The sequence below is a fragment of the Eptatretus burgeri genome, chromosome 3 (assembly GCF_056783735.1).
Source record: "Eptatretus burgeri isolate ZD-2024b chromosome 3, Ebu_testis_v1, whole genome shotgun sequence".
Lineage (NCBI taxonomy): Eukaryota > Metazoa > Chordata > Myxini > Myxiniformes > Myxinidae > Eptatretus > Eptatretus burgeri.
In genome coordinates, this window is record NC_140963.1 from 73800620 (window position 1) to 73811267 (window position 10648).

General features: G+C 41.6%; 1 protein-coding gene across 1 annotated transcript in view; it reads right to left on the reverse strand.

Annotated features, from left to right (window-relative positions):
- LOC147030183 (receptor-type tyrosine-protein phosphatase N2-like) overlaps positions 1 to 10147 on the reverse strand; it is a 345865-nt gene extending 335718 nt beyond the window's left edge. The window contains exons 1-2 of the mRNA XM_085872166.1: positions 10115 to 10147; positions 9126 to 9221 (exon numbers count right to left, since the gene is read on the reverse strand). Of these exons, the coding sequence (XP_085728292.1) occupies positions 9126 to 9221; positions 10115 to 10147 (129 nt within the window). The remainder of the gene's footprint in view (positions 1 to 9125; positions 9222 to 10114) is intronic.
- Positions 10148 to 10648: the final 501 nt, after the last annotated feature.

Below are 10648 nucleotides of genomic sequence, written 5' to 3' on the forward strand. Positions count from 1 at the left end.
CTCCAAGTAGAACCGTTTGGCTATCCTTCCAGGTCGGTGTTAGCCTGACCAAACACAACAACTAGGTCAGGAGTGGGATATAACCTAACTGCCATGAACACAACTGTTAATCAGGAGTGGGATTATTGAATCCATTAGGACATGACAACAGGTGTCAGAGTGGGATTATTGAAACCCTCCCCCCCCCCAAACCCCAACCACGACGGATGGTGTAGGAGCGAGCCAAAGCTTCAAAAATAAAAAATAATTGGGAATCTAAATCTTTAAATGATCACCTCTCTACCATCGAGGGAGAGGGGGTTGTCGTGATTGAGGTACAAGTTGTAGAGTTAATTGGTGTCGGGAGAAAAGAACGCTTGGAAATGTCAAGGAACTATTTTTCTCTGAGGAGATTGAATGTGCACGGGAAAAGGCGGATGTGCACAAGATGGTGTTTCGGCGGGAAAGTAGTAGGGATGAAAGAAGCAAGTCGGGGGTGGAGTTGGTTGATAAGAGCATAGGGTAAAAGCTTTCCCCATCCGAGCACCAGTCCCCCCTCCTCCACAAATGAGGAAAATGAGATCCAGAGAGCTCTTGTGTGGATACTAAAATGCAACAGCAGGTAGAGGAATGGGGATTTTGTAAGCGTGAGGATGGTGGTTGGGCTGAGGAGGTGAAAGTGTTGGGGGCCAATGTAATAGAACAAGAGTGGGTGGTAGTTGATAAAGGCTTGTGGGGGCCACAATTGGCTGTGGAAAGGATGGATGAGATGTTACAGGAATGGCTGTTATGAAGATGTTTCTCATCAGCATGGATTGGGGCACTCATCAGGATAGAAGGAAAAATCCAAGAGGAAAACCTGCTGCCCTCTGCAAGAAAGCTGAAATTTGGACGGAAGTTCACCTTTCAGCATGACGACCTGAGGCACACAGCCAAAGCTACACTGGAGTGGCTAAGGAACAAAAAGATAAATGTCCTTGAGTGGCTCAGTCAGAACCCCAAACTAAATCCAATCGAAAATCTGTGGCATGACTTGAAGATTGCTGTCCATCAATGCTCCCCATGCAACTTGATAAGTTGAACAACACTTGAACAGTTTTGAACAGAACAACAACACTTGAACAGTTTTGTGCAGAAGAATGGGCAAATATTTCCCATTCAAGGTGTGCAGAGTTGGTGGAGACCCATATCAACAAACTCACAGCTGTAATTGCTGTCAAAGGTGCTTCCACAAAGTATTAACTCAGGGTGTGGACATTTATCTGAGCAAAGCATTCTAGTTTTGTACTTCTAATTAATTTTCTGACATTTGCAGAATTTGTTTTTCACTTGGAAGTTGCGGGTGACAATGTGTAAATATAGGTGGACAAAGTCTGACTTCATGAAATTTAATTCCAGGCGAAAGGGAACAAAAGGTGAAAAATTTGAAAGGGGGTGTGGGCTTTCTATAGGCACTGTATTTTATATATATATATATATATATATATATATATATATATATATATATATATATATATATATATATATACATACACATATATATATATATATATATATACATATATATACATATATATATATATATATATATATATATATATATATATATATATATATATATATATATATATATATATATATATACATATATATATATATATATATATATATATATATATATATATATATACATATATATATATATATATATATATATATACATATACATATATATATATACATATATATATATATACATATACATATACACATATACATATATATATATATATACATATACATATACACATATACATATATATATATATATATATATATACATATATACATATATATATATATACATATACATATACACATATACATATATATATATATATATATATATATATATACATATACATATACACATATACATATATATATATATACACACACACACACACACACACATAAACTCACAGCAGAAGACAAAACTTAATAGCCTAAGTTTTTTTAACACTTTATGAAAAGATTTGTAGAGATACAGTGCACATAATTATGCACATAGATGTCCAGTTATAGAAACATTACAACAGATCATAAATGATTGGGTCGATCTTCCCAATTCAAAGATTTGTGGATTAATTAATAGTCATAAAATCAAGGCCAACACCTGTAAAAAAAAAGACACAATTGAAAGTTTTTGTAAATTGCTCACTGATTAATTGGAGAGGATGATCAAGAGACAACAGATAGAAGCCATTCTGGATGTGACCGACCATAAAATATAGTACGATTATGTACCTCATGATAAGTAGAGCATACTGATTGAAACCATTGTCAAGCAGTATTGCAGGGGCACTTGAACTAATTTACACGTGCTTGCAAAACTATCATGAGGTTATATTGTGGTGATGAACACTTCTGGATAAAACCTGCAATCAATAGCATGCACAACATTAACAAGAGGGATAAAACTAAATGTTGAACAACTTGTTCTTTTTCCACATTATACACAAACATTCCACTAATTCAAAGCCACATTGGACAAAGTGATAGACAAAACATTTATCCAAAGTAGTAAAGTGTACATTGCAGTCTTTCAAAAAGAGCACACGTATTACTCTGTAAAGGAAAGTCTATGTTCATGTGCAGAAGTTTAAAAAAATAAACTTTAATAATTTTTCCATTTCTTATCAACAATGGCTACTTGACAATTGGCAATAGGATTCTCCACCAGATAGTGGGGATACCCCATGGGTTCGGATCCGGCCCCTTTCTTAGCAAATTTGTTCCTGCACATGTACGAGTCTGATTAGGTCAAGAACCTGAGCAGGAATCAACTAAAAACTGTGAGAAGGTGCGGAAACATCTTTAGATTCATTGATGATTTACTGCCAATTAATGATGGCTGTATATTTGATCACATTCACGATGACATCTATCCATGAAAGTTGCATTTAAAAGTTTTGACCCCTATGACCTGAAGTCCCTACCCCCTCGGGGATGAACCGGAGGTTAAATCCCCCAAAACGCGACAAATTTCATGCATCCCCCATCGTTGATTGCATCTACAAAGTTTCATTAACAATGTATAAAAATGTGCCTGTAATTGCATTTTTTAGTGTTTGACATTTTTGACCCTTCTCCAGGAGGCAGAGCCAAAATTATACTGCTCTCGCACCTTGTTGCAATGTGGTGATCATAACTACCAAGTGTGGTGAATTTATGCACAACCATTTAGGAGAAGATAGCATGACATACGGACAGACAGAGTGAGCTGATTACAATATCCCCCCAACCGCTCCCCCCATTCAAGGCGGGGGTCAAAACGTTTTTTTTTTTTAACCCCCCGTTTTAAAAAAAAAATGTGTGGGGATAATGATGCTTTAAGAATAGCTGTTACTGTTCAATAAATAATTAGATTTGTGGGGAACCGACTTGTGAAAAAGCAACACGAGTGGTGTGTGTGTATGTGTGTGTGTGTGTGTGTGTGTGTGTGTGTGTGTGTGTGTGTGTGTGTGTGTGTGTGTGTGTGTGTGTGTGTGTGTGTGTGTACAAAGTGAGGAGATGCGCATGTACATATCCAGAACATTCCCGAAATTATTGTTTCATGAAGTTGGGCAAAGCCATCCTTCGTTGGTTTGTATGTTAATGTGATCTGCAATTGCTCTTCCCATGGGTCATGAATGAATGATGCTTTGTGGAGATTGCTTGCGAGAGCAGTAGAACCCTGACACATAAAAAAAAAAATAAAAAAATTGCCGCGTGAAATGTTCGTTCTTCGGAAAAAAGGCAGTCTATATAAATTCAGTGCAGTCGACTTCCTAACTTCGTCTAGAAAAACCTATTTATTTATATAAAGTGATCTCAGCCTCCTGTGAATCCATTTATAACATGTCCCACAGTGTGTGTGTGTGTGTGTGTGTGTGTGTGTGTGTGTGTGTGTGTGTGTGTGTGTGTGTGTGTGTGTGTGTGTGTGTGTGTGTGTGTGTGTGTGTGTGTGTGGAAGGGAGGGGAGGGGGCGTGTTGGGGACCTAAAGTCACATTTTACATTACTAGAAGCACCCGCTCCCTACGGGAGCCATCAAGGGGGTCATGTTATTATATTTTTGCCTATTTTACTCCAAGGGCTCCCAGGATTGTATGTATATCTATATATATATATATATATATATATATATATATATATATATATATATATATATATATATATATAATATAATATGATATTGCAAATAATTATGGTAATAGTAAAGAAAGAGCAGAAAATGTGAATATTGCACGATGAGAAAGTCAACCCCCCATCTTTATAACATGAAAATGGAGCACGTTAGAGTACAGTCACAGTTTGCATTGTGATTTGTAAACACAGTCGATGTATAATCATTCATTGACTCCCAGGACTGCTTTGAATAGATTTGTCTGAGACTATTCCTCTCAATGGATAATTTGCACTGACTGGTATTGATTAATAAAAAAATTACTACAGTAACAATTCCAGTATTATTAACTGGCAGGTGTACCATGAAGACCTGGTGTGACAAGATCGTAAGCAAGAATACTGTCAAGGGACGGGTGATTGGGTAGAATAGTATTTGATAATCTTGAATGGCGATGGAATAAATGGAGAAAACAATAACAACCACAACAACACCCCCGTTACATTTGGGCTTAAGGTTCAACCCACCAGCTTGCCAAGACGTCAACCGGCATGGCGAACGCTTTGAGAAAAGCCTACTTTTCACTGGGCCAAACACAATAAAGGGAGGACTTGTAAGGAAATTTAGATGCCATAACCAGAATTGTAATACATTGTGAAATTATGAACACTGATATCTACCAATGACTCCTGCATTTAATTTATAATGAACAACACCACCAATGGGCCATATATCACTGAAATATATATACATGTATTGGTGCTTCGCGGTGCAGCACTCGATCATTGAGGCAGATATGAGCAAGTTGTATAGGGCTAATCTGGCTCGTTTCCACCATTGATGAAAGAAACTGTGGTCTGACGATAGTACAGTCAGTCGAGTGGGGAGAGGTTGGGGAAGGTTCGAGTCTATTCTCGAACTGTTCTTTAGAGGGTAGGTGTTTTCACGCCCATTTTAGTCAAAGATGTGCATTGTCCCCCTCATTTCGTGTACCATACTTAATGTATATCCATTTCCACATTGCACCAAGGGGCTGGCTGGATGGCCCAGATGTTTGCACTCTCACTTCTGAGTTCTCTCGCCTGGGTTTGAATCCCAACCAAGCTATAAACTGCCATCTGGTGTTTTACAGGCAGGGTGACTCATCAATGTGTGTGTGTCCCTCGGATGGACGTTAAACGAGTTTCCCATCTGCCTGCATTCGTTGGTGGATGTTAAAGATCCCACAGCGTCCCTCATGAAGAAGAAGCAAGTTATTACCAGCATCCTGGCCAAATTTCAAATTCCTGCCATAACCTCGAGGGGTCATTTCATCAGCAGCACATCCATGCTTGCAGTAATGACGCAGCCACATGTCGCATGCAGAACACCTTACCCCATGCAGTCTTGAGAAAAAGGACATGCGAAGGGTCTTTTCAACGATTGCTTTGCGTTTCTGAGTATGATCTACATTTCCTATGTGCCGCAATTTTGTCTGAATCTCGGTACGTCCCTTCACTGATTTGGGAGTGTAAGCAGAAAACTTGATTGGTCGAGATGCTGCAAAATGGAGGTTTTTGAAAGTGGCAACCAGGCGATTTGTGTTATGCAGTGTCCAAGTCTATAATTAAATTTAAATAAGGTAAAAGTTTTAAAGGCTGTAGACTGAATTTTTTTTCACAAGTTTACCACCATTGATGGAGCATCTTTTGCACCCCTTCATTTACCACGTTACATGAGTTATTTGTGCCTGTTGTTTGTGTTCTTTTTGACATCACTAAAAACAGTAAGTTTCCTGTTTGGAATTATTTTCAATTTTGTTTCACTGCCAGACAGGAAGACAGACAATTTTTCTTTTTATCTTACTGTGCGAACGGGACAAGATTCCATATAATTTGCTAAATTCAGAGCCAAACTACTAAACTGCAGTTTCGGGTTCCGATTAATGTTGCAATTTGTGTTTCACAATGTTCAAAATATAACATTCAATTCAAATGAAGTAGTTCCTCGATGATAGACCGATGTGTGTATACAGACAGACAGACAGAATGAAGTAATTGCTTCACCTTGGTTTGCACTTCTCGCGCGGGGTAATCAATGGAAGCACGACACAGCTCATACCACGATTTGGAATTGCACACCCCCAAACCAACCGATGGGCTCTCAGGGAGCACAGCATATCATTTTCCGACCTTAGCATAGTGTGCTCTTTGGAGAGCCTTGCAAGGTAAGTTATAAATGAGTATATTAGTGAACAAAGGTGTGAATGAGTAAATAAATTGACAGTTGGAGAGAGGACTCCATTCATAAGCAGGTTTGCAAGTGATGGAAGCTAGTTGTCCTGCTTTGAAGCAGATATGTTGGTAATCACATCGGTATTGAGATGAGAAGAAAGCAACAAGAAATTCCACTCACCTTTCAGAGCTTGAGGAATATTCATCAGGGGATTTTCTAATTACTTATTTATCATTCCCACACACGTGCTCCAATTCTTGTGCCAGATGGCCTGATTAATGTGGAAGCCTCCAAAATCTTGCGGGAAGATTGACAGTGTTGTTGATATGGCAAACATCACAAACCAAGGTAATACCATGAAGCAACCTTTATGAAAATAATCCCTCATAATAAGTTGAAATGTTAGGGATTGCAGGATGTCTTTGAGGTAATGTCGACACACTCGCCTCTCAGCTGTCTCACGTGGATTTGAATCCAGATCGAGCTATAAACTGTCATCCCAGTGTTTCCCAAGCAGGGAGATTCATCAATATGCGTGCCGTGCCTCGGATGGACGTTAATATGGGATCCTGTCTGTCGACATTAGTTCGTGGACGATAAAGATCCCACAATGTCCTTTGAGAAGAGCAAGCGAGCTATCGCCGGCACCCTGAAAAAATTACAAATTCCTGCCCTCACCCGAGTCGAGCGTCAGACCTGGCCAGCTGGTTCGTGAAAGACTTTAGCCAAAAATTCCCCCGGCAAACACCACAAAAACGAAGGAATAATTGTGGCTGTTAAAGAAGGAGAACCTTTAAGAAATCTATAGAGATCATGAAACACTTTACCCCAAGCAGTCTTAAGAAACAAGGAAATGGGTGAGGTCTGCGAGCGGAAAATTTGATTGGCTGTGATGACGTAAAATACCGTACTATTTTGTCAAAGTACTGCTAAGCTCAAGGGTTTTTAAAGTGCCAAAAAAGCGATTTGTATTCTACAGCGTTTAAGTATATAATTAAATTGAAAAAAAAAAAAAATTATTTCTTGAATGTCATGGAAAAAAAAAATTCGGAAATTGACCGCCATTGACACAGCGTCTTTTACACCACCTTGTTTAACATGTTACATTAGTTCTTTGTGCCTGTTGTTTGTGTCCTTTATGACGTCCTTAAAAACAGTAAGTTTCCTGCTTGGAATGATTTTCAATTTTATTTCATTGCCAGGCAGACAGACGGAGGGAAAAAAATTCTCACTCCTCTCTGCACACGCGCGATCAGCTAGCCCCTCCCGCATCCGCCCCGGCCTGGCCGACCCAACAAGAATGTGGAAATAATGGGCCCGTGAAAAAAAGATGATGAAGAAGAAGAAATTACACGAATTATCATCGGGGGTATTTGAGGACAAACATCTCCCTCACTGTCTGGCTGTATGCGCATTGGCCTGCATGGACACGACCGGTCGGACGGTTAAAGTATTGGGACTTGGGAACAGGCTCCATCCCGGTGCATTGTATCCTCGACTTGCTGACTCACAAACACTGTGCTTGATCACCAGGTTGAGCGCGCTGTCATCACGGTTCAGCATGCACGGCGCGTGCTCAGCAATGTACGAGCCATTTTTGCCATTAATTATGCAATTTAGCAAGTTTTGTCCATTTTGCTCTTTCACAAGTAGGCTCCGTGTCTTGTACTCTGGTTAAGGTTACAATGTCGAAGAAACATCAACTTTGGTATCGTGGGCATGTGGTGTCCGCCTAATCTTCGTGAAGGACACCGTGGGATCTATGACATCCACCAACTGATAGCAGCAGACGAGACGTTCGTTTAACGTCCATCCGAGGGACAACGCACGCACGCACACACACACACACACACACACACACACACACACACACACACACACACACACACACACACACACACACACACACACACACACACACACACACACACACACACACACACACACACACACACACACACACATTGATGAATCACGCTGTCTGTGAAACACCAGGATGACAGTTTATAGCTGGGACGGGATTCAAACACAGGTTTAGACAGCTGAGAGCCGAGTGTTCATACCTGCGACTCTCATTGTTCAAATTTTATTTATCGGGATATATTTATTTTCATTTCACGGTACTGCTGCACGCCCTCTCAGAAGGTTTCACCCCAATGAGGGATCTGAAACAAATCTTGATTACATTTTAATTAGTCGCTACAATAATATTTTAATGTTTAAATATTAATCGCTGAACCAGGTAATCAGGGCCACGTTAATGAGCAGCAGTGGACGGGTGGGAACGAGAAATGTATGGACGAGTGTGGGTGGTGCTCCGCGCTTCGGTTGCCATAGGGACGCAGCATCAGTGTACCCCGCAGCGATTCCTTTATGACGTCATTTTCACCGCAAGCCAGTTCTTCACCGGTGTTATAATAACAGCGTGATTACTGTGATCCTGTGAGAATCTTTAGGTTTTTTTTCCATGTACAGGGGAGTTCGTGAGCTATTTAATATTTATTTTAATGTCGATGTTTTTAAAGGCCACATCCGACTTGCACAGTGACGTGCGACGCACGAATAGCTCTTTACGCAATCATTGTTTATTCGCCAAGAGGGGGTGAGATTGAAGTTGAGCCGAAGGAAGACCTGAATTAAACTCGTTAAGATGTCCCTTCGGTCGTCGTCAATTTCCCCCTCGGGATCCATCACCCTTTCACCCCTGAGCCCTCCCCTGCACGACCGTGTCCCCCCCCCCACAGGATACACTCTCCACTCACTCACCGGTTCGTGGAACACTTCTCTCGGGAAGCCTCGCAACAGCGGCCGCCACCAGCAACGGCAGCAGCAAACGCGCTGCCGCCGTCCGCGCCATGTCACCTACATGTTCTGCACACGCCGACTCGCTCGGCCCACTCTCGAGCGTCCTCACCGCCAGGAGGATGTGCCGGAACCGCGGGGTCGCTCTGCCTCCGGCGCGTGCCCTTTATGCGAGCGCGTCACGGCGCGAGCCCGTACGTTCCCCTGACGTCAGGCAAGGCTGGACGTGAGCAGCCTACCGGGCAGGCACGGCTTCTGTGTCTCTGTCTCTCTGTCTCTCTCTCTCTGTGTGTCTCTGTCTCTCTCTCTCTGTGTGTCTCTGTCTCTCTCTCTCTGTGTGTCTCTGTCTCTGTGTGTCTGTGTGTCTCTGTCTCTGTGTCTCTGTGTGTCTGTGTGTCTCTGTCTCTGTGTCTCTGTCTCTGTGTCTCTGTGTGTCTGTGTGTCTCTGTCTCTGTGTCTCTGTGTGTCTGTGTGTCTCTGTCTCTCTCTCTCTGTCTCTGTCTCTCTGTCTCTCTGTCTCTCTGTCTCTCTGTCTCTCTATATCTCTCTATATCTCTCTATATCTCTCTATATCTCTCTATATCTCTCTATATCTCTCTATCTCTCTATCTCTCTCTCTATCTCTCCATATCTATATATCTCTCCATATCTATATATATCTCTATATATATCTATCTATCTATCTATCTATCTATCTATCTATCTATCTATCTATCTATCTATCTATCTATCTCTCTCTCTCTCTCTCTCTCTCTCTCTCTCTCTCTCTGTCTCTCTCTCTCTCTCTCTCTCTCTCTCTCTCTCTCTCTCTCTCTCTCTCTCTCTCTCTCTCTCTCTCTCTCTCTCTCTCTCTCTCTCTCTCTCTCTCTCTCTCTCTCTCTATCTCTCTATCTGAACCGCGGGTGAACGCCTTGCACACCTTGCTTTCAGACAGCGCCGTACATGCGTCTCACATGTTCGCTCCTTGGAACTCGCACTCTGACCATCACACAAGACGATATTCCCATCAGTCAGGCTGCTCCGTCTGTGCCCCAGAGAACGTCCAGATTGTTTATACCAGGGACGGAGGGATGTTTTCGGCTATTTTCAATTTGCCTTCCTTTTCCCTCCCACCCATTCCCTTCTGCTCTTCCTCATTTCCTTTCGTCTCCCTTTATTTAGCCACATTCGTCGTTCGCAATAAGCATCCCGCAGCCATGGCCGGTGGCCAACTTACAAGCCTGTCTTCACCAATACCAGATAGTTCACAGCTTTGCTTGTCTCCCCCAAATCCATACAATCGTGTCTCCCCTGATACGAGATACTGACAAGCTCGTCTTCCCCAGATACTCACTGTACTCACAAACCTGGCTCTCCAGATAAATAATACAACATTCTTTTCATGCTGTGAGGTGCATAGGGCTTCCGAGGATGGGTCACCACTCCGACGCAGGATACTCGAGTGGTTTATTACCCCAGTAAGATGGTACTCATTTTGCCAACCTCGG